This window comes from Capricornis sumatraensis, chromosome 17 (assembly GCF_032405125.1).
Source record: "Capricornis sumatraensis isolate serow.1 chromosome 17, serow.2, whole genome shotgun sequence".
Taxonomy (NCBI): domain Eukaryota; kingdom Metazoa; phylum Chordata; class Mammalia; order Artiodactyla; family Bovidae; genus Capricornis; species Capricornis sumatraensis.
This window is the reverse complement of record NC_091085.1, coordinates 50,432,758-50,458,031: the sequence shown is the minus strand read 5'-3', so window position 1 is coordinate 50,458,031 and position 25,274 is coordinate 50,432,758. Positions and strand designations below refer to the sequence as shown.

Sequence of the window (25,274 nt, the reverse complement as noted above, 5' to 3'; positions counted from 1 at the left end):
GAGGAACTAAAGAGCCTCTTGATGCAAGAGAAGAGTGAAAAAGCTGACTTAAAACTCAGGTTCAAAAAACTAAGATCTTGGCATCCAGTCCCATCACTTTATAGTAAATGGATGGGGAAACAATGGAAACAGTGACAGACTATTTTTTTGAGCTCCAAAATCACTGCAGATGGTGACTGCAGCCATGAAATTAAAAGACGTTTACTCCTTGGAAGGAAAGTTATAACCAACCTAGACAGCATATTAAAAAGCAGAGACATTACTTTGCCAACAAAGGTCTATCTAGTCAAAGCTATTGTTTTTCCAGTAGTCATGTAGTTGGACTATAAAGAAAGCTGAACGCTGAAGAATTGATGCTTTTGAACTGTGGTGTTGGAGAAGACTGTTGAGAGTCTCTTGGACAGCAAGGAGATGAAACCAGTCAATCCCAAAGGAAATCAGTCCTGAATATTCAGTGGAAGGACTGATGCTAAAGCTGAAGCTCCAGTACTCTGGCCATCTGATGCAAAGAACTGACTCATTGGAAAAGAGTCTGATGCTTGGAAAGATTGAAGGCAAGAAGAGAAGGGGACAACAGAGGATGAGATGGTTGGATGGCACCACCAACTTGATGGACTTGAATTTGAGCAAGCTCTGGAAGTTGGTGATGGACAGGGAAGCCTGGCATGCTGCAGTCCATGGAGTCACAAAGAGTTGAACACGATTGATTGACTGAACTGAACTGTGCTATACAGTAGGACCTTGCTTATTCATTCTATATATAACAGCTTGCATCTGCTAACTCCAAACTCTGAATCCATCCTTCCCCCATATCCCTCCCTTTTGGCAACCATCAGTCCGTTCTCTATGTCCTTGATTTTTTTCTGTTTCATAGATAGGTTCATTTGTATCATTTTTAAGAGTCCACATAAAATGAGAAAAAAGTAGTTCTATCTGAGAGATTTTTAGAAAAATATTTAAGCAATAAGAAATTGGACCTTTTTATAAGTTACTAACATTTAATAACTTAATGTTTTGAGATGATGAAGGACCTTTCATTTTCACATGATCATTCTTTTGAAATTTTTGCATAAGAAGCAATTATGAGGCACAAAGCAGCACCTATTATCTTTTGACAAATCTAAGCCTCTTTATAAAGATCGAGTTCATCACTTGGGAACCACCCACACTCCATTTCTCCTGTTCATTTGTATTCCTGTTAAAGATGGTTCTTTCCCTGCTGACCTCAAACTCCCCAAAACTGCTATTTTTGCACTGACAAGAATGTTACCCAAGTATTAACTAAAAATGAATCAGGCAAAAGACAGCTAATAGATGTTTTGCACACATATGTACATGAACAGTTTTTACTTTGCTTGTGCTCAGCAAAGTGTCCCAGAACCATAGGGACTCTTCAGACTTTAGTGGTAGTAAATGTCTCTACCACACTGACACAAGCCCTTCTCTTGGATTTTCATCAAAAAGTTGCTCTTGATGTATGAGTTTTTGAGGTTGAGAAACTCTTTAAATACAGCTCTTTGCATTTCCTAATATGTAAAGCCCTTTTAAAAGGAATTCTTTTAAAAATAGCAATGGCACCCCATTCCAGTACTCTTGCCTGGAAAAATCCCATTGACGGAGGAGCCTGGTGGGCTGCAGTCCATGGGGTCGCTGAGAGTTGGACACGACTCAGTGACTTCACTTTCACTTTTCACTTTCATGCATTGGAGAAGCAAATGGCAACCCACTCCAGTGTTCTTGCCTGGAGAATCCCAGGGACGGCAGAGCCTGGTGGGCTGCTGTCTATGGGGTCGCACAGAGTTGGACACGACTGAAGTGATTTAGCAGCAGCAGCAGCAACACTATAATAAAAGTTACAAACTCATATTTTTTTTTCACTTGGTAAATAGCCATTTATTGAGAGTCATTTTGATTCTGAGCACAATATTAAGGAATCTAGAGAGGAGATGGTATAAAAATAAGTACACACAGAGACATCAATTTAAACCGTTGATGCCTTGTGACAGTATTTTATCAATATATTTTTTTAAAAAATAGACATTGCATGGATCACTACGAACAAAGCTAGTGGAGGTGATGGAATTCCAGTAGAGCTATTTCAAATCCTGAAAGATGATGCTGTGAAAGTGCTGCACTCAATATGCCAGCCAATTTGGAAAACTCAGCAGTGGCCACAGGACTGGAAAAGGTCAGTTTTCATTCCAATCCCAAAGAAAGGCAATGCCAAAGAATGCTCAAACTACCACACAATTGCACTCATCTCACACGCTAGTAAAGTAATGCTCAAAATTCTCCAAGCCAGGATTCAGCAATACGTGAACTGTGAACTCCCTGATGTTCAAGCTGGTTTAAGAAAAGGCAGAGGAACCAGAGATCAAAGTGCCAACATCCGCTGGATCATGGAAAAAGTAAGAGAGTTCCAGATACACATCTATTTCTGCTTTATTGACTATGCCAAAGCCTTTGACTGTGTGGATCACAATCAACTGTGGAAAATTCTGAAAGAGATGGGAATACTAGACCACCTGACCTGCCTCTTGAGAAACCTGTATGCAGGTCAGGAAGCAACAGTTAGAACTGGACATGGAACAACAGACTGCTTCCAAATAGGAAAAGGAGTACATCAAGGCTGTATATTGTCACCCTGCTTATTTAACTTCTATGCAGAGTACATCATGAGAAACGCTGGACTGGAGGAAACACAAGCTGGAATCAAGATTGCCGGGAGAAATATCAATCACCTCAGATATGCAGATGACACCACCCTTATGGCAGAAAGTGAAGAGGAACTAAAAAGCCTCTCGATGAAAGTAAAAGAGGAGAGTGAAAGAGTTGGCTTAAGGCTCAACATTCAGAAAATGAAGATCATGGCATCTGGTCCCATCACTTCATGGGAAATAGATGGGGAAACAGTGGAAACAGTGTCAGACTTTATTTTTGGGGGCTCCAAAATCACTGCAGCTGGTGATTGCAGCCATGAAATTAAAAGATGCTTACTCCTTGGAAGAAAAGTTATGACCAATCTAGATAGTATATTCAAAAGCAGAGACATTACTTTGCCGACTAAGGTCTGTCTAGTCAAGGCTCCGGTTTTTCCTGTGGTCATGTATGGATGTGAGAGTTGGACTGTGAAGAAGGCTGAGTGCCGAAGAATTGATGCTTTTGAACTGTGGTGTTGGAGAAGACTCTTGAGAGTCCCTTGGACTGCAAGGAGATCCAACCAGTCCATTCTGAAGGAGATCAGCCCTGGGATTTCTTTAGAAGGAATGATGCTAAAGCTGAAACTCCAATACTTTGGCCACCTCATGCGAAGAGTTGACTCATTGGAAAAGACTCTGATGCTGGGAGGGATTGGGGGCAGGAGGAGAAGGGGCCGACAAAGGATGAGATGGCTGGATGGCATCACTGACTCGATGGATGTGGGTCTGAGTGAACTCCGGGAGTTGGCGATGGACAGGGAGGCCTGGCATGCTGCGATTCATGGGGTCGCAAAGAGTCGGACATGACTGAGCAACTGAACTGAACTGAACTGGATTGATGGAGAAAGAACAGAAATGATAATCTATAAAACAACATATAATTTATGGTTAAACTAGAACATTATAAAAACATATTGTATATTTTTTAATCTAAATACAGAAACATAATCAGCACTGAGAAACAGTCAAAAGGAATATAAAAATTTAAAGGATTCATGAGACATTTCAAAGCACAGAAGAAGGAAATTCTCTGATAATTTCAACAAATTTCAGGGACTTCCCTGGTGGTTCAGTGTTTAAGAATCCACCTTTCAATGTAAGGAACTAGAGTTAGATTCCTGGTTTAGGAACTAAGATCCTGGCCTGTGCACCATAACTAGAGAAGCCCACAAGCTGCAAATGCTGAGCCCACAGACTCTGGAGCCCAAGCACCACAACTAGAGAACCCGAGTGCCACAACAAGGAGCCAGAACAGCCAAAAGTTTTTTAATTAAAAAAAAAATGCATAAAATTTGAGATGTGAATGATAAAAATAACACAGCAAAAGAGACACAGATGTATTGAACAATCTTTTGGACTCTGTGGGATAGGGCAAGGGTGGGACGATTTGGGAGAATGGCACTGAAACATGTAAATTATCATATGTGAAATGAATCGCCAGTCCAGGTTCAATGCATGATACAGGATGCTCAGGGCTGGTGCACTGGGATGACCCAGAGCGATGGTATGGGAAGGGAGGTGGGAGGGGAGTTCAGGATGGGGAACACATGTACACCCATGGCAGATTCATGTTGATGTATGGCAAAGCCAATACAATATTGTAAAGTAAAAAAAAAAAAAATCATTTTTAAAATGGCATTTCTTGAAGTGTTGTCCATATTGTAACCACTAATTGAACTTAAAAGACAGGAACAAGCTGAGATAGGGGTGATCGTAACTCCTGCTGTCCTTGAAGCTCACAACAAAGCTTACACCACCAGGTGGCAATCAGGGGGCAATACTACAATCACTACAGAGCACCCTTGTCCCCAGCATTGTTTGGAACATTTTGCATGTGTTGAATCCTTGTAGCAACTCATTAAATATCCTTGTTACTGCCTCCATTTTATTTAGAAGGAAACAAGGGCACATAGAGTTTGAGTTCCTTGCCTGAGGTCAGAAAATAGTGAGAGAAGAGCCAGTAGTTATACACTTTAAGCAGACACAGAGCCTGAGCTTCCAACCAGTGTCCTCTGACATATTCCAGATTACAAGTAAGCAGAGAAGCCAGCAAGTGATAAGTTTCCAGAGTGTGTCTTAGAGTTAGATGATTGTTGGTCCGGTAATGTAGTTCTAGTTGGACAGATGGACAAGAAGTGTGAGGTGTGACAGGTGGTTTTGGCCCCAAATCTGATGATGAGCACTGCAGGATTTGGAGGCCTGTGGCACAGGCAAGGGACCAAACAGGTCTAGAAAAGGGGCACAAGGTAGTAATCACAGGATAGAATAAGAGAATCCATATGATGTGCACCAGGAGAAATGTCCTACTAGTGATGGGCCCCCTCTCTGCCTGAAAAGCAGATTGCCCTGGAGCTTTCAGGTTGTGAGATTAACTAGTTCCAAGAGTGAGCTGTGGTGAGCTGTGGGAGTAGAGAAATAGCATCATTAGCTTCATGCTTCATGAAGGCACCTGCTCAGAGTGCAGAGTGCAGCCTTCCAGGGACACAGAGGAAGTCCTCCAGGGGATGGGCACGTTGGACTCCTGCACCTATCTCCATCATTAGTGTTTTCTCATTATTGGTGGGGTCTGCTACTAGGGAAACTTTTTTGCTTTTCATTTCTAAAGCTTTGAACAAGGTCTCTCAAAAAATATAGAAGACATTTTCCTTGTTCCCCGTATTAAGGTCTGTATTTCTCCTGTATACAGATACAATCCATTCCCATTCTTCTACTTGTTATAATGTTGGTGACTAAAAGCAAATACCTCCATGACACTGAAATGTAAAATCTAATCAATCTCCAAATAAAAGAGGACCTGATTTCTTCAGTGTTTCTTATGATGAATTTTATTTCAGCAATAACACAAATAATGATAATATCAGGTCGTAACACAAAGGATTAGAAGAAATCTTTCTGAATTCATGCTGATTTAAATAAATGATTGAAAAAATAAACAAATAAGGGAGAGAGGACAGCTGTTCATTATGAAGTAATTCCAGCAGAAATAATTATGAATTAAGCAGCTAGTTGGGGATGAAAGTGAAAAATCTGATTGAGTCTGAGTAATAGATCTAAAATGAAATCAAATTAACTAGTAGGTACCCAAAACTTAGCTATTCCATATTTTTGGCTAGGAATTTTGCTTCCCTGTAAAAAGTAGTTGGAGTACTTAAAAATAACTCACTGTGTTATACTCTACTTAGCATAATAGGAAATTTCATTTTTCTCAAAATATGCTCAGGGAAAAATGCTATACATGTATTTATACTACATTTCCCTTTTATTGTTATATATCTTTGTATCAAATATTACACAATGCTATATCTAACATACTGTATATTTGTTCGAGAGACTTCTCTAGCTTGTTGGCTAAAATTGTCAGATGTTGAGTCCCTATATTCTGTTTTCCATATTCTATATGCTTAACAAATACCCAAGTTTGTCTTCTCACTAAGCTATTGTATAATAAAATTTCATATATTCTTTCACAAAATGTTAATATTGTATTATTGTTGTTGTTTAGCTGCTAAACATGTCTGATTCTTTTTGATCCCATGGACTGTAGCCTGCCAGGTTCCTCTGTCCATGGGATTTCCCAGCAAGAATACAGGAGTGGGTTGCCATTTCTTTCTCCAGGGGTCTTCCTGATCTAGGGATTAAACCCAAGCCTCCTGCATCTCCTGCACTGGTAGGCGGATTCTTTACCACTTTAAAGAAATTCTTTACCGTTTCCACCAGGGAAGCCCCAAATATTATGTACACTATTAAATCTTTGAAAACTTTCCCTTATCTTAAAAAATACAGAGATATATCATCAATTCAATTTAACAAAATTTTAAATAAGTTTATTTCCATTTGTAGCCATTACAAACAAAAAATGTCTTAGTGAACCTCATAACTTTTTGTGCTCGTTTCTTATTATTTTCAGAGCATACAGTCAATAAGAACAATTTCTTGATAAAAAACAATGTTTTCTAATGTATTCAAAGTTACTCATCAGACAGAGAGTGCTTTAGGAGAGTGTTTATTTTCCTGTCCATAACAAATAGTGCTGTTAGTGTCTTTACATTCATTAAATCTTCTGGTCCTGAATTTTATCTCATGATTATGTAGTGAGTTTTAGTATATACATTATTTCCTGGCATTCTTACGTGTCTCTTCCTTGGGGAAGGGCATATTTGTATCCTTTGACCTGTTTATGGATAGGATGTTTGTTTTTATGGGTACTTTGGAGTACACTGTGCAACAGAAATACTAGGACTCTGTTAATTCACACAGTACTTCCCTCTAATTTTCATTTCCGCATGTGATGTTGGTTTTGGTTCAGCATAGTATCCTGAGGTGGATTTCTCTTCCTTGTCCTTAGACATTATGAGACCGCTGAGCTTGTAGAGTCATAGATCTGTGTAGCAGAAGTATTTTATGTGCAGTTTTTGTCTCTGGAATGCACAGTTCACAGAGATTGGTTTCTTTTACAGTTGTCTAAATCATGCTTATAAAACCACATATCCCCAGTGTGCATGCAACTGTGTGCCCTTTCCTTCTCTGAAAGTGAAAGTCACTCAGTCGTGTTCAACTCTCTGCGACCCCATGGACTATACAGTCCATTGAATTCTCCATGCCAGAACACTGGGGTGGGTAGCCTTTCCCTTCTCCAGGTGATCTTCCCAACCCAGGGATAGAACCTAGATCTTCCACATTACAGGCAGATTCTTCACCAGCTGAGCTACCAGGTAGGCCTAAGAATACTGGAGTGAGTATTCTATCCCTTCTGTAGTGGGTCTTCGCAGCCCAGGAGTCTGAACTGGGGTCTCCTGCATTGCAGGTGGATTCTTTACCAGCCGAGCTACCAGGGAAACCCTCTCCTTCTCTAAATCACATTTTAAAATGAGTGCTGTAGATATCTTTAAAAGAATCAAGACTGAGATTAGAATTATGCAGTCCCTGTGTCATAGGGCTGCTGCTGCTGCTGCTGCTAAGTCGCTTCAGTCGTGCCTGACTCTGTGCGACCCCATAGACAGCAGCCCACCAGGCTCCCCCATCCCTGGGATTCTCCAGGCAAGAACACTGGAGTGGGTTGCCATTTCCTTCTCCAATGCATGAAAGAGAAAAGTGAAAGTGAAGTCGCTCAGTCGTGTCCAACTCTAGGCGGCTCCTTTCTTTTCCTTTTTTACTCCCTTCTTTCTTTCTTTTTCCTTCCCTCACTCCGTCCCCCCTTCCCTCTCTCTCCTTCCTTCTCCCTCTCTCTCCTCCCTCCCTCTCAAACCGAAAATAATATAAGGCATTTTATTGTAAGAAAGCTCCCTTTGGCCTCAAGAGGATAAGGGAATAGCTCCAAGGTGATAATGACTTGCTCTTAATAGAGACAAAAACTTTGCCAGCACTTTAGAAAGATGAACTCATTTACTGAGGATATTTGATTAGTCACTGTAGAAGTAACATTTAATTGATGGTTTACTGTGATTTGGGGCTTTCCAGGTGGCTCAGTGGTAAAGAATCTGCCTGCTATACAGGAGATGTGGGTTCGATCTCTAGGTCAGGAAGAACCCTTGGAGAAGGCAATGGCAATGCACTCCAGTATGCTTGCATGGGAAATCCCATGGACAGAGAACCTGGCAGGATACAGTCCATGGGACCACAAAAGAGTCAGACACAACTTAGCAATCAAACAACCGCAAAAACAAATACTGTGGTTTGTTAGCATATGAAAAAAAATTGAATGTCATCTGAAGCTTACATTTGAGTTATCTGAGCTACTCTACCTCTTTTTTCAGATAATAACTTAATGTAAATGTGTGAGAACATGGAATAATGAATTTGCTTAAAAGTTGGCATTGTGTGGATAATAACTCACTATATTGTAAAAATTGTTGAGCAACTTTGGCAATGCTCAATCTTCTTTTTCATTTTCTCAAAACCTCTAGCTCTGGAAAAGTTTGCGTCAATGGATTCTCTTTTCTTTCTAGCTTTTATTAAAGTAGAGTTGATATACAATGTTGTGTTAGTTAGGTGTGCAACAAAGTGAATCAGTTATACATATAAATATCTCCACTCTTTTAAAGATTTTTTTCCCATATAGGTCATTACAGAGTATTGAGTAGAGTTTCCTGTGCTATAAGGGGACTAATGCATAGTACTATTAGTTTTTAGTTGTCTAGTTTATGTATCACTTCAGTTCAGTTGCTCAGTCGTGTCTGACTCTTTGTCACCCCATGAATCACAGCACGCCAGGCCTCCCTGTCCATCACCACCTCCCAGAGTTTGCCCAAACTCATGTCCATCGAGTTGGTGATGCCATCCAGCCATCTCATCCTCTGTCATCCCCTTCTCCTCCTGCCCTCAATCCCCCCCAGCATCAGGGTCTTTTCCAATGAGTCAACTCTTGCATGAGGTGGCCAAAGTATTGGAGTTTCAGCTTCAGCATCAGTCCTTCCAATGAACACCCAGGACTGATCTCCTTTAGGATGGACTGGTTGGATCTCCTTGCTGTTTAAGGGACTCTCAAGAGTCTTCTGCAACACCACAGTTCAAAACCATCAATTCTTCGGTGCTCAGCTTTCTTCACAGTCCAACTCTCACATCCATACATGACCACTGGAAAAACCATAGACTTGACTAGATGGACCTTTGTTGGCAAAGTAATGTCTCTGCTTTTGAATATGCTATCTGGGTTGGTCATAACTTTCCTTCCAAGGGGTAAGCGTCTTTTAATTTTATGGCTGCAATCACCATCTGCAGTGATTTTGGAGCCCCCTAAAATAAAGTCTGCCACTGTTTCCACTGTTTCCCCATCTATTTCCCATGAAGACCAGATGCCATGATCTTTATTTTCTGAATGTTGAGCTTTAAGCCAACTTTTTCACTCTCCTCTTTCAGTTTCATCAAGAGGCTTTTTAGTTCCTCTTTACTTTCTGGCATAAGGGTGGTATCATCTGTGTATCAGAGGTTATTGATAATTCTCCCAGCAATCTTGATTCCAGCTTGTGTTTCTTCCAGTCCAGCGTTTCTCATGATGTACTCTGCATAGAAGTTAAATAAGCAGGGTGACAATATACAGCCTTGATGTACTCCTTTTCCTATTTGGAACCAGTCTGTTCTTCCATGTCCAGTTCGAACTGTTGCTTCCTGACCTGCATACAGATTTCTCAAGAGGCAGGTCAGGTGGTCTGGTATTCCCATCTCTTTCAGAATTGTCCACAGTTGATTGTGATCCACACAGTCAAAGGCTTTGGCATAGTCAATAAATCAGAAATAGATGTTTTTCTGGAACTCTCTTGCTAGTTTTGTATAGTAGTGTGTATATGTCAATCCCAATCTCCCAGTTTACCCCTCTTGTTTCACCTTTGGTAACCATAAGTTTGCTTTCTACATCTGTGACTCTATTTCTGTTTCATAGATAAGTTCATTTGTACCATACTTTTAGATTCCACACATAAGGGATATCATGTGATGTTTGTCCTTTTCTGTCTGACTTACTTCTGTATGACAATCTCTAGGTCCAACTCTAACAGGATTTGTAGGTTTAAGTCCCTTTTTATAGGATTTGTACTCCAGCTATTCCCCATTCTTTGTTCTGATTTTGAATATAGACATTCCAATGAGTTCATTTTTATTTTTGCTAAGGTTCACATAATCTGATGATAAATACAGCATAAGGGGAATTCTGAATTCTCTCACTGCTGCTGCCTGTGTGAATTGTTAGAGCAACATCAGACAGCAATTTGACAGCAGACAGTCAAGGTGGAGAAGTATGTTCCAGAAAATCCCAGAAATTTCACTTCTAATAACATAACCTAGATATATGTGTATGTACAAATGAACCACTTTGCTGTGCACCCAAAACTAATACAACATTGTAAATCAGCTATAAAATAAAATAAAAATTAAATTTAAAAGTAACCAAAAGGGATGTACAGACATTCATTGCAATATCTTTGCTATAGGTAAAATACTGAAGTTATGTGAATATGAATTAGTTGGGGAAAAATAAATAAATAATGATATATTTATTGGTAATTTTGTGCAATAAATAAACTAGATCTTCATATGTTGACATGGACACATAGGAAACATGTAAAATAAGAAAGCAGGCTTTAGACTGACACATTTAGCATGATTCAATACATGTAAAACCTGAAGGATATTGGGCAAAATGTGATATTAGTCAAATTTGGTATTAGTTAAATAAATATGGCTGTTATCTTATTTTCTTAAATTTTTCAGTTTTTTTATTATATTTAATAATCACTAAGGTGTCAATTGCATATAAATTGCTTTCTATGTTAATTTCTATATATTCAATTATCTTATTTAACTACTGATTTCTTATAAAATTTAAGTAATTTTAAAATGTCTGATTACATGTCTTAGCATGTTTAGACAAACAGGAATGAAGCAGACATTGAAGAGCCTGAGAGAAGCTAAATAGAGAAGATGTAACACTGAAGAGTGGGAAAGATTGCAGAGATCCCATGCAAAAAGAATATTGCTGCAAAAGGGGAGAGGATGAGGAGAGTTATTAAGGAACAAATCACCATGGAAACTTTGTGGGACAGAGAAAGAGCTGTCCTGGATTAAAAGGCCCAGAAAGAAAGATGCTGACTATGTAAGATGGACAGCTTGCAAAGGGTGACGGGAAGTTGCAAACAGTAAGACCATTTGAGGTGAGAGGAGTGGTCACACTATGACATTTGTCATATAGTAAATTGTTGAGAGGAGGTATGGAATTCCAGGAGAGTATTTGATATTCTGGTTTCAGAACTGAAGGCCTCAGTTACGACAGAGACATGAGAGAAAATGAGAAAGGAGAGAAAATGTCCAAGGAGAACAAACAGGATTTTGTGATTAGAGGTGGAACACATACTCAGCAGAAACAGCATTGTCAGAAATTCAGACACAGCAAAATCTAAACCTCCGGTCAATAAATAGTACTTAGTAACAGTTTAGTGGGCAAAGAACAGCTCGAGAACCGGGAGCTTTACAAGAAATAACCTGGTTTCATTTTCGCTTGTGAGATGAGCTAGATTCCATTTTGCTTAAGTGGCTTTAATGGTTTTGTCTGCTCTGGGAATTCTCAAATTTGTATAGAATCTTTTTTAAAGTTTTAAAAGATGCAGATCATTTTCTCAAAGTCTTTATTGAGTTTGTTGCAATATTGCTTCTGTTTTACGTTTTAGTTTTTTGGCTGTGAGGCATGTGGGATCCTAGGTCTCTGACCAAGGAGCCAACCCACACCCCTTCATTGGAAGGTGAAGTATTAACCACTGGACCACCAGGGAAATCCCCATTTTTAACAGTGTTCATGCTCACAGCATTAAAGAGTCTTCATGACAGCCAGGAATTGTTGCCAATGTGCCCCAGACACTGCTCTGAGGACATGTGCTGTCACGTGAGGCAGTGGTGGCCTCCAGTTCTGGGGCTTCTCCAGCTTTTATTCCTTACTGATCACGGGGGTTCTCAGGGTCTGTAACCAGCTCTTAGCTCCAAGGCAGCTCAATAAACACCCCCAACAATGCAGGTGCATGTGTTTCCCATGACCCACAGTGCTTGGCCTAATTTTCAGTTATCTTGGTATTTTGCTGGAAGTTTAAACTTTTGTTTTAGGTTCAAAGGATTCATTAACAAAAGAAACCACTCATTTTATACAAATAAGTAATTTCAATATTTAATAGAGAATTATCTAACTTATTTTCAATATAAAATCATTAAAAGAAAAGAAAAGCAGAAACAGTAGAGGAGAGTAACAGCATAAACATCACCTAACTGGGGCCAACTGACATCCAGATTTAAACAGCGCTGGGACTTCCCGGCATAACAGCAATCTGGAGTCCACATTGAGAAAAGGTCCCAGGCAGTGCATCCACCCCACTGGTGGGACTTCAAAATTGCAAGTTTGGGGGTTCCCACTTAGAATCCCAGGCCACAGATGGATATCATCATCAGTATGCAAGCAAATTGCAGCTCTGACTTCACGTCACTATTTTTTACAGTGCTGTTTGTTTTATCTTGCTAGTTGTAGGATTTTGTTAAGACTCAAGCTTGGTTGGCCAGGCCTCCTCCAGGGGCTCAAGAATTCCAAGACCCACTCCCTATCTTATCTATATTGTCATTCATCTTACTGGTAATAATTGGTGTACTTGCTATCAGGCACACAGTCAGGACAGTGTCCAGGCAGGTCAGAAGCAAGGTCAAAGGCCTGCTCTGCTTTCTTGGCTCTGAAGCCTGAACAAGGCCGCTTCCATTTAACGTCCCTAACACTTGGCTCTGAGCCAAGTTGAGTCCCATAAATCCCTTGAATTTTCAAGGTAATTAATCCTTGAGGCTGGGGGAGAGGCCACAGAACCAATCCTGTATTCTCACTTCCATCTCCTTGCTACACATCCCCCAGGCACTGCTTGTCATTCTTCCTCTAGTAATTTCTATAATAGTCAACCCGTAGGAGCAGACTAACGAAAACACTGATGACTGTCAGGACTTGCAGCTTCCAGTGAAATGCAGGAATTCGCTTTCAAAACATGCTAATGATGACCACAGGTCTCACAATTTTTTTATATTCCTTAACCACTTGGATTATTCATTTCCTTCCTTAATCCATTATTTTTTGCACCTTCCAATAGCTTTCATAGAGAAATTCAACTGCATATGGTTACTCTCCCAAACTTAAATTTACTTCTTTCTCTGGCCAATTAATCTCATGAGCTCTGACATCGGTGGGGAGTTTTAGGTTAATTCCTGAAAACTTACGTTTATCCTGAGATTATAGTTTACTTAAGTTTCATTTATTTTAAGGTTTACAAGTAAATCATAAATCTTTTATTATGACACATAGCTGCTGTGGAGCGCTTCAAATATACTTTAATAACACATCTCAGTTAACAGAAGGGCTTCCATGGTGGCTTGGCAGGTAAAGAATCTGCCTGCCACTTCAGGAGACTCTGGTTTGATCCCTGGGTCTGGAAGATCCCCTGGAGAAGGAAATGGAAACTCACTCCAGTATGCTTGCCAGGGAAATCCCATGGGCAGAGAGGCTTGTCTATGGATTCCAAGTGGTGTTCATGGTGTCCAAGAGTCGGACACCACTTAGTGACTAAATTACAACTCAGTTAATATTACAATGTTATGTCTCAAAGTTTCCCACAAAGATCTCTTTTTATACAAACTGCACTTCCAATGAACAAAGGAGTTACTGGAGGCCAGTGGTCACTAAATTTCAGGTCCATCTGGACTGGGGGAGTATTCCATACCTTAATCTTTAAGAAACAGATTTCCAGTGACACAGGATTCCAGGTATCATTTTGACACACTGACATTCTTCCTTCTGACTCATTCAATGTACTGTGGGGAAAGTTCCTTGGTAATTCAGAGTGCTCTGGCCAGAAAATTATTGTCACACTGTAGTCTGTGTATAGTCATGCTTCAAATGCATCCCTCTATTCAGAGTTTCCATCATCCCTCACCACTGCACTTTAAAAAATATAAATAATACACTTCATTTTTTGGAGCAGTTTTAGGTTGACAGAAAAATTGAGTGAAAAGTAGGGAATTCCCATACACCCATTACTCTACCACCTCTGTCTTTCCCTGTTATTGATGTTTTGCATTAATATGTACATATGTTATCATTGATATCCCTATGTTGGTATATTATTATTAACACAAGTCCATAGTTTACTTGAGAGATCACTCTTTTTTTTTTAACATTCTCTAAATTTTGACAAATGTCTAACGTGTCCACCACTACAGTATCTTGCAGAATATTTTCACTGTCCTAAAAATCTCCTGGGTGTTACTTCCTTTCATCCTTGAGTCCTGTAAACCATTGATTTTTCTTCTTACATTTTTGTCTTTTTCCAGAACACCATATAGTTGGAACCATACAATATGTTGTCTTTTCAGATTTGTTTCTTTCACTTAGCAATGTGCGTTTAAGGATCTGCTATGTCTTTTTCATGGCTTGGAGCTTATTTCTTTTTACACTGTTGCACTTTTAACACAATAGGTTTTATTGTAATCAAGACATTAATGAAAGATATAAGCCCTTTCCCAGCAGGGTTGGAAAGTACAATGTTCCACTGGTTTAGAGATATGAATAGTGTATCATGTCTACACATAATCCTCTCAGGCATCCTCTAGTAATGCCAGGACCACTTGGCTCAACACACCAAGTTCTATTTCCCAGGTACCTACTCTCTTAGGTTGTTGAGATCGATATTATCTAAGCCAGTGGTGACACTTCTACCTGTTATATTTTATGCATGTACATGAATAGTACCCTCCAGAGGTAGTGAGTTCAAACATTCAGCTTCTATGTGCAATTATTTCTGAAGATTCTTTGGGTGACTCATCGGTGACTTCTGGCTGTGTAAAAGCATCTTTGTCATAAGCATGACTTGAAAAATAAAACCCAGTGATGATTTCAGCCTGCTCTTCGTTCAGGCAGGTCATCAAGGGGTGCTAATGATACCTCTTCTGCTATGAATTCAAGTAGTTTTTTGGGTTAATTTTATAAATAGGCTTAAGGTCACTTTTCCATCTTAGAGGAAAAACAAATCCAGGGATCTTTTCCCTATGGTTCATGAACTGCTGCTCCTGAGAGAATTAAGAACATTAATTCTTTCATGCAAGCCCTCTCTCAGGGAAAGTACGACAGCATCCTTCCTGATGTTATTTGTATTCACAAGCTCCTTTCCCATCTCCCCAGTTTCTCCTTGTCTGTTGTTGACCTGTTTTAACTCAGACTTGGTTTTATAGATTCAGTCAGACTACCCACAGTCAGGCAAGTAGCAGAAATCTCCCTTCTGGAATGTTCCCTTTTGTCCAGTCCTAAGGAGCACCTTCCAAAGGCAAAGGCTTTGGGACCACTGTGGCCATGAGCAGGGGGCCAGCATCCTGATCAGTCCTAGGCGAGCCGCACAGTGTGCATTTCTCTGTTCTACTGGGGATATTTATACTTTCAGGGGAATTGACAGTGTGGTGTCAATTGTTTGCACAGTGATGCTCCCCTCCTTCAGGACACACAAGTGCAACCCTTGATGAGCAGTGACTAGATCCAGGAAAATAAGGAAAGTATTTTGAGATGAGAAGTCAGTGTGTGATCATAGCATCGTCAGCCTTCATTCTCATCCCTGTACTCTTTGAGAAACCTTCTCAAAGATGCTCCTCCTCCACTGTCCCTCATAGTGTCAGCTCAGCTCTTCAAGACTATCACAGTCTCTGCATCTTTGAGTAAAAGTGTTTTGAGTCCAGTTTGAAGGTGGTAGGAAATTTCCTAAGATCAGACAGCTTTAAGCTTCTCACTGTTTTGGTGTGCTGACAACAGTGATGTGTCACTTTGGTCCATGAAATGTAGTGGGTAGAATCAAACAGAAACACAACCTGTTGCATCAAACCCTTAATGACGAGACTGGCTTCAGTCAAAGGGTAATACAGCCCAGGGTAGAAATCATGCCTATTCCCGTCAGAACCACTTTGAAGCCACCAGGGTTACTGGTAAGGATTTTAACAATCTACATGCTAGTGTTTGTCCTTAAGCATCTTACCCAAAGCCTTTGAAAGCAGTTCTTTTCCTCTCAGTCTTCTGGACTGTGCTTGACCATATGGGAAAGGAATACACCATCTTCCTACCTATTATTATGTAGCTGGGACATCTCTGTGCTCACTTCCATTCATTTGCCAATTAACCAGCTCCAGGGCCAGAACAAGCAAGCCTCAGCCTTCATATGCCACATTCCCTCTGAGTCAGCCATGGGGTTTTCCAGGCGGGCATCTCATAAGCTGCTCTGATTCTCCTTCAGAATTCTGACAGAGATTTCCAAAATCACCTTCCTCATTGAGAGAAATTCCTAATCGTCCAATTATCTTGGGCCCATTTGACTGGCCACACATATCTATAAATATCCAAGTATTATTCTGGAGTGGGAATCCCAAGGGTCAGTCTCCCCATTGAGCCTTCTGTTTTCCCACTGTGTGGACTCACTTTTACCTTCTGCAACCAAAGTGTTACCCTCTAAGTGTGAAGGGAGGCTGGTTTCCAAACTGACTTTCAGTTAAGAATTTTCCATCAGTACCTCAGGCAGCTTGCTTTGAGATAGCAGAGAGGGGATTGTAACGTTTAGGGCATAGAGCAATAGGAGCTGGCCATTGAGATTTTGTTTACTGGCTTTATTTTTTACTTGTAACATTTACTTGTTGAGTCTCAGAATATTAAGTTCTGTGCATCTTTTTTATACACCATGTTCATTTTTTAATTTTCATTTTTAAATTAATTTTTGTTGGCAAATAGTTGCTTTATAATGTTGTGCTAGTTTCTACTGCACAGCAAAGTGAATCAGCTATACATACACATATACCTCCTCTCTTTTGGATTTCCTTCCCATTTAGGTCATGACGGAGCACAGAAAACAGTTCCCTGAAATTAGTTATCTATTTTGTACATAGTATCAGTAGTGTATATATGTCAGTCCCAATCTCCCAATTCATCCCACCCTATCCCCTTACCTGTCTTGGTGCCCATGCTTTTCTCTACGACTGTCTCTATTTCTGTTTTGCAAATAACATCATCTGTACCATTTTTACATTTCATATATGTGCAATAATATATTTGTTTTTCTCTTTATGACTTATTTAACTGTGTATAACAGTCATATATATATACATTCACATCTCTGTAAATAGCACACTTTTGTTCTTTTTATGGCTGAGCACTATTCCATTGTATATATGTAGCTTTATCCACTCCTCTGTTGATGGAATGCTAAGCTGCTTCCCTGTCCTGGTTATTGTAAATGGTGCTGCAGTGAACACCGGGGTGCATGTATCTGAATTGTGGTTTTCTCTGTGTATATGCCCAGGAATGGGATTGCTAAATCATATGCAATGTGTATGCTGGGCTCTAGTTTTAATTTTTTAAGGAACCTCCATACTGGCTTTAAATGCACAGCTACAAACTGGTTTTGGATACAACGTTCTTCTTCCCTTCCCTCCATGTGCTCCAGAGTCCACATCAAATGTGCTCCCTGAGTACCATTTCCATTGCAACAGTGACTCTGCTGAGTTGCTCTGTCTTTATTGAAAAGTCCTTCTGATATTGCAGTTATGAGGGGACTTAGATGTCTCAGTGGCAGGATATATCTTCAGCAAAACCTGGTAACACATGAACAATTGACTCCTGGAAGAATTCTAAGTAGTTGCTGCATCTGGTGACTGACAGTCTTAAATTTTCAGTATTTTATGCTGAGATTTGATATTAAATTTCTACCAAAGACTAATCTGCATATATCCATTTTCTGATACTTCCAAAGAGATTCTTACTTTAATTAAAGTTACAGTAGTCACTGTGGATGGAAATCAGGCAATTCTAGAGGTTCTCAAATCAAAATGGAGCAAAAGATGAAACTGACTTATTTAAGTGATAAGCCACTAGTGGCAAAGCCCTCTATCTTATGTGATAAATGCATCATCAGAGGGCTTTTTCTTTCTTGCTCCCCAACCCACAGTTTCCTGTTCAGCCTAATGCCTTCCACTGCAGCAGCACTGCATCTTCCAAGCTGCCCTTTCAGCTCTAAGATATTGCCTTCCGCAGCGTCAGCTTTCTTTATGGCTTCATTCCTTCTTAAGAGGAGGTTTGTATTAAGGACTCAAACCTTTATCCACATCCACCATCACGCTCTTCAGTGTTGTATCACTTGAGGGTGACCCATTACTGGCTGTCATGTCACAAACAGGTTTGCTTGTTTCCACAATATTTAAAATGCTTCAGAAGGACTAGACCTTTTTTTTGCTGGGCGGAGTTGGGTAGGCAAGGGGGTAAAGTTGCAATTTTGACTTTCAAAGCAAAAAATCTCTGTGTGGCTACCTTCATCAAGCCCCAAAGAAGTAGCACTCATAAATGAATACTCGTCTCAAGGACTCTTCTCCATTTCATTCTCTTCTTCATTCCATTGCATTTACTCTCTGACTATTTGCTTTTGATTATTTAAGCAAAGAAATGAAGAAAACAGATTCCCAGATGGGTGATGGTACCTTTCAGCCACGTGGTCCAACTCTTACCTGGCCTGTCTATTACCATGTGCTGTTTATTTATTTATTTTTGAACATTCTAATTTAGTTAGTTTTTTGGCTGTGCTGGATCTTTGCTGCTGCTCCGGGTTTTCTCTAGTTGTGGCGAAAAGGGGTTACTCTCTAGTTGCAGTGAGCAGGCTTCTCATTGCGGTAGTTTTGCTGCAGAGTATGGTGTCTAAGGTGGGCAGGCTTTAGTAGTTGTGGTTCTAGAGCTCAGTAGTTACAACTCCCGAGCTCTGGAGCACAGGGTCAATTGTTGTGGTGCACTGGCTTAGTTGCTACACAGTATGTGGGAATTTCTCCGACCAGGGATCAAACCCGTGTCTCCTGCCTTGGCAGGTAGATTCTTTACCACCGGGCCCCCACCGGTGCCCCTCCCCTGCCACCCCCGCCACCTGCTGTTTAGATGGTGCATTTAGTAACAGAGTCACAAAGAGAAGAATAGACTAACTGCCTGAGGGATGATAGCAGCACAGCAAATCTTGTATTTCCTCCAGAGATTAAGGATGTATACACAGATATTAGAGATAAGCACTGTGTTCTCCCAATATACTACAAATTTACTTTCACATACATTTCTCGTAAGTATCCACCTGTACAGGAAATAGACATAGATATTGTCCCTCCAAAAATCAGTTACATAATAGGACTTTCCAGACAAAAGAAAAGAAATCATGCTGAACTTTCCCCAAAATAAAATCTCTCAGAAATTTTATAAAGCACAAATTACATGCGCTGCTTCCTGAATAAAGAAGTATCTTGTCTCCTCAAATATAGCATATCTATCATGTCTAACTTATGTAGTTAATCATAAAGAGTGTCTTTTCTATTGCACATGCTTTCAATCATTAATAAGTATTTCTGAAATGCCTACTATATAATCTCTACTGTTCTGGGTACTGGGAATTAATCAATTAATTCCATGGTGGAAAAAAACCCAAGACAGCGCTTGTTTCTTTTTTTAATATATAAATCAATATGGATGTGTAATTAAAGACACAGACAGAGATGAAGTATGTATAAAAAGATAGATCTCTCCAGGACTATAGCATAAAGTTACAGAGCAGTGAATAAGCCGTGAGTAAATCTGAAGGTATCGTGAAGAGAAGAACAAATGCTTTTGTCCTAAGTGGACATCAGCATACCTCCATGCTGTCTTTATTCCCCAGGTGATTCTGAGGTGCAGGAGCGCCCTGGGCCATTTCAGGGATCTTCAGCAAGAACAAAATGCATATCCAGTAGAAATTGGTGAATATATACTCAATAATTTCTATAATTGTAATCACACTGGCCCCACAAAATAGGCCCAGCTGACCACCAACATCTGCTGTAATAAAGCCAATAAAGAAAGTGAATAAATCATGCTTATTCCATAAAAAGCAAATTAAACATTACTAGATTTTAAATTATTTGAAGCTCAAAAGTTAATAATAGCTGATATATGAATATGAGCTAATGGTATTGTTTAGCATAAATAATGCAGTAGCAATAAATAATACCTCAGAGTAACATTCACATAATTATCTCAAAAAAGAAAGAAAGAAAACATAAATTCTATTTCCAAAAATACAACTCAAGGACTTTGGAGGGTATTAAATCTCAGCAAATTCATAAAACATCCTAGACAATCACACATTCATTTCTAAGTGGGGAACAGAATGGAGAGCAGAAATTGGACACCAGGACAGCCTTACTGGTTAATGATACTTTCCAGGAACAGATTTCCAAGCAGTTTATGACCTCAAGTGTCCAAACAATTTCTTTGTAAGCATTTGCAGTATTTCATTGAACTAAGATATATGAACACAGTACTGCCTTCTTTTTAACAAGTTTTTCAGCATCTATAAGTCTTTATTGTTTGTGCTTTTTTTGTGGCAAAATGTATATAGAATAAAATTAGCCATGTTAGTCAGTTTTAAGTGTACAATTCTGTGGCATTAAGTACATTCCCATTGTCATAAAATCATCACCAGCATCTGTCTCCAGAACTTTCTCATTTTCCCCAGCAGAAACTCTGTCCTCATTAAATACTGACTCATCACTGCCCTCTTCCCCAGTCCCTTGCATCCACCACCCTATTTTTCGTCTCTGTGAATCTGACTTCTCAAGCACTGCCTTTGTAAATAGATTACATTACTAATCTTATCCTCTTTGCCCTGAGCCATCCTTAGGACAATGTTATTTTTGTAAGACCTGGCGACGGATTGAGTATGAAGGTGAAAGTTGCTCAGTCCTATCTGACTCTATTGGAGAAGGCAATGGCACCCCACTCCAGTGTGTGACCCCATAGACTCTATACAGTCCATGGAATTCTCCAGGCCAGAACACTGGAGTAGGTAGCCATGTACTTCTCCAGGGGATCTTCCCAACCCAGGAATCAAACCTAGGTCTCCCACATTGTAGGTGGATTCTTTACCAGCTGAGCTACCAGGAAAGCCCATCCAAGAGCACTGAGGATTCTGCATTGTGTTGAGGAGATTGGCTCAGCCACCAGGGTTTGACCTTGGTCACTCAACCTGACTCTGATTCCTGTTCTGTCTGTTCCGCAATCTCCTCTGAGAGACAGTGAGATCTGGAATTCAGTGGTTAAGTTTGCCAAGGACTGAATGATGGAGAAGCATGAACAGGTAGTGTTTGTAACTTAAATGCAGATTTTACTTTTTCAGGTTCTTTGCAGCCCAGTCTGGGTGGAATTTGTTGCAGAGGTCAGTGACGCTGATATTCGACCCAGACATGGGGTTAGATACATCTGGGTGAAGGCAGATGCTGAGTGACCATGAGACCATGCACTGAACCCTGTACTGTGCACAGTCATGGCTGATTCTTTCAACCCCATGGACTGCAGCCCGTCAGGTTCCTCTGCTGTCCACAGAGTTTTCCAGGCAAGAATAGTGGAATGGGTTGCCATTTCCTCCTCCAGGGGATCTTTCGAACCCAGGGATGGAACTCATGTCTCTTGAGTCTCCTACATTGGCAGGCGGTTCTTTACCACTGCGCCACCTGGGAAGTCCATGAGCCCTGCCTTATTTGTGAGCACCCCGCTGCATTTGCTGGAGACATGTCCAGAGCCTGGAAAGGTGTCAGATTTACATGACAAGTGAAAGACAAGCACCATGGATTATTTCTTTCCATTGATAAGCTAAACCTTAAATATGAAAGGAAAATAAACTGATAGAAATTTTTTTAAAATTGAGGAACAGACATTTCTACAAAGAAGACATGCAGATGGCTAACAAACACATGAGAAGATGCTCAACATCACTCATTATCAGAGAAATGCAAATCAAGACCACAGTGAGGTACCATCTCATGCTGCTTAGAATGGCTGCCATCAAAAAATCTACAAACAATAAATGCTGGAGAGGGTGTGGAAGAAAGGGAAACCCTCTTACACTGTAGGTGGGAACGCAAACTAGTACAGCCACTATGGAGAACAGTGTGGAGATTCCTTAAAAAACTGGAAATAGAACTGCCTTATGATGCAGCAACCCCATTACTGGGCAAACACACCAAGGAAACCAGAATTGAAAGAGACACGTGTACCCCAATGTTCATCGGAGTGCTAGGACATGGAAGCAACCTAGATGTCCATCAGCAGATGAATGGATAAGAAAGCTGTGGTGCATATACACAATGGAATATTACTCAGCTATTATAAAGAATGCATTTGAGTCAGTTTTAATGAGGTGGATGAAACTGGAGGCGATTATACAGAGTGAAGTCAGTCAGAAAGAAAAACACCAATACAGTATATTAATGCATATATCTGGAATTTAGAAAGATGGTAACGATGACCCTATATGCAAGACAATAAAAGAGGTACAGATATAAAGAACAGACTTTTGGACTCTGTGGGAGACGGTGAGGGTGGGATGATTTGAGAGAATAGCATTGAAACATGCATATTACCATATGTGACATAGATGACCAGTGCAAGTTCGATGCATGAAGTAGGGCACTCAAAGCCGGTGCTTGGGACAACCCAGAGGGACGGGGAGGGGAGGGAAGGGGGTTGTGGGTTCAGGACAGGGCGACACATGCACACCCATGGCTGATTCAGGTCAATGTGTGTCAGAAACCACCACAAAATCTAAAGTAATTGGCCTTCAATTAAAATAGATAAATTAAAAAAAAATTGAGGAACAGCTAGATAATACTTACCAAGTAACTCAGAGACACTCACTGCTTTTTGCTGCTGGGTTATCTTATAGTTTAAGTCACTATAGTTTATTTCAATATTCACAAGATTCTCCCTGGGGATAAAAAAGAGTTCATTGAGCTCAAGATTGTCACCCCAATTTTATTTTTTCAGCTTTTGAATTACTTTCTCTTTTTTGGTTACTCATATAAACATTGCCCACACTTGAACATGTGGAATATAATTAAATTTATCTGTCTTTGATATTTGCCAACTTTCAATCATATGAAAAGAAATCTATGGTTCTGCTGATATTTCTGACTTTGTCATTTTGACCATGTACTTGAGGTAGGTGGGCAAGCATATTTTATCAAACAGTTAGGTATCTTATTTTGTACCTTTAAAATACTTAGACCTAAGCTATGTTGCCCTCTTTATAGCATCAAACCTTGCTTCTATCACCAGTCACATCTACAACTGGGTGTGGTTTTTGCTTTGGCTCTGTCTCTTCATTATTTCTGGAGTTATTTCTCCACTGATCTCCAGTAACATATTGGGCACCTACCAACCAGGGGAGTTCATCTTTCAGTGTCCCATCTTTTTGCCTTTTCATACTGTTCATGGGAAAAAGCAAAAATCCTGAAGTTGTTTGCCATTCCTTTCTCCAGTGGACCACATTCGAAATAAGATTGATTGTAATCTTTGCACCCAAAGATGGAGAAGCTCTATACAGTTAGCAAAAATAAGACTGGGAGCTGACTGTGGCTCAGATCATGAACTCCTTATTGCCAAATTCAGACTTGCCAAACTGAAGAAAGTAGGGAAAACCACTAGACCATTCAGGTACAACCTATATCATATCCCTTATGATTATACAGTGGAAATGAGAAGTGGATTTAAGGGACTAGCTCTGATAGACAGAGTACCCGAGGAACTATGGATGGAGTTTCATGACATTGTACAGGAGACAGGGATCAAGACCATCCCAAATAAAAAGAAATGCAAAAAAGCAAAATGGCTGTCTGAGGAGGTCTTACAAATAACTGTGAAAAGAAGAGAAGTGAAAAGCTAAGGAGAAAAGGAAAGATATTCCCATTTGAATGCAGAGTTTCAAAGAACAGCAAGGAGATATAAGAAAGCCTTCCTCAGTGATCAATGCAAAGAAATAGAGGAAAACAATAGAATGGGAAAGACTAGAGATCTCCTCGAGAAAATTAGAGTTACCAAGGGATCATTTCATGCAAAGATGGGCTCAATAAAGGACAGAAATCATATGGACCTAACAGAAGTAAAAGATATTAATAAGAGGTGGCAAGAATACACAGAAGAACTGTACAAAAAGATATTCACAACCCAGTTAATCATGATGGTGTGATCGCTCACCTAGAGCCAGACATCTTGGAATGTGAAGTCAAGTTGGCCTTAGGAAGCATCACTATGAACAAAGCTAGTGGAGGTGATGGAATTCCACTTGAGCTATTTCAAATGCTAAAAGATGATGTTGTGAAAGTGCTGCACTCAATATGCCAGCCAATTTGGAAAACTCAGCAGTGGCCACAGGACTGGAAAAGGTCAGTTTCATTCCAATCTCAAAGAAAGGCAATGCCAAAGAATGCTCAAACTACCGCACAATCACACTCATCTCACACGGTAGTAAAGTAATACTCAAAATTCTCCAAGCCAGGCTTCAGCAATGCATGAACCATGATCTTCTAGATGTTCAAGCTGGTTTTAGAAAATGCAGAGGAACCAGAGATCAAATTGCCAACATCTGCTGGATCATGGAAAAAGCAAGAGAGTTCCAGAAAAACATCTATTTCTGCTTTATTGACTATGCCAAAGCCTTTGACTGTGTGGATCACAAGAAACTGTGGACAATCCTGAAAGAGTTGGGAATACCAGACCACCTGACTTGCCTCTTGAGAAACCTATATGCAGGTCAAGAAGCAACAGTTACAACTGGACATGGAACAACAGACTGGTTCCAAATAGGAAAAGGAGTACGTCAAGGCTGTGTATTGTCACCCTGCTTATTTAACTTCTATGCAGAGTACATCATGAGAAATGCTGGGCTCGAAGAAGCACAAGCTGCAATCAAGATTGCTGGGAGAAATATCAATGACTTCAGATATGCAGATGACACCACCTTTATGCCAGAAAGTGAAGAACTAAAGAGCCTCTTGAAGAAAGTGAAAGAGGAGAGTGAAAAAGTTGGCATAAAGATCAACATTCAAAAAACTAGGATCATGGCATCTGGTCCTATCATTTCATGGCAAATAGATGGGGAAGCAGTGGAAACAGTGGCTTTATTTTGGGGGGCTCCAAAATCACTGCAGCTGGTGACTGCAGCCATGAAATTAAAAGACGCTTACTCCTTGGAAAGAAAGTTATGACCAACC

The 25,274-nt window shown here is 40.1% G+C and overlaps 1 protein-coding gene across 1 annotated transcript in view; it reads right to left on the bottom strand.

Annotated features, from left to right (window-relative positions):
* Positions 1-19,873: 19,873 nt before the first annotated feature.
* Positions 19,874-25,274, bottom strand: part of ASIC5 (acid sensing ion channel subunit family member 5) — a 37,753-nt gene continuing 32,352 nt past the window's right edge. Inside the window, exons 9-10 of the mRNA XM_068990307.1 lie at positions 22,899-22,990; positions 19,874-20,064 (exon numbers count right to left, since the gene is read on the bottom strand). Coding sequence (XP_068846408.1) covers positions 19,874-20,064; positions 22,899-22,990 — 283 coding nt within the window. The remainder of the gene's footprint in view (positions 20,065-22,898; positions 22,991-25,274) is intronic.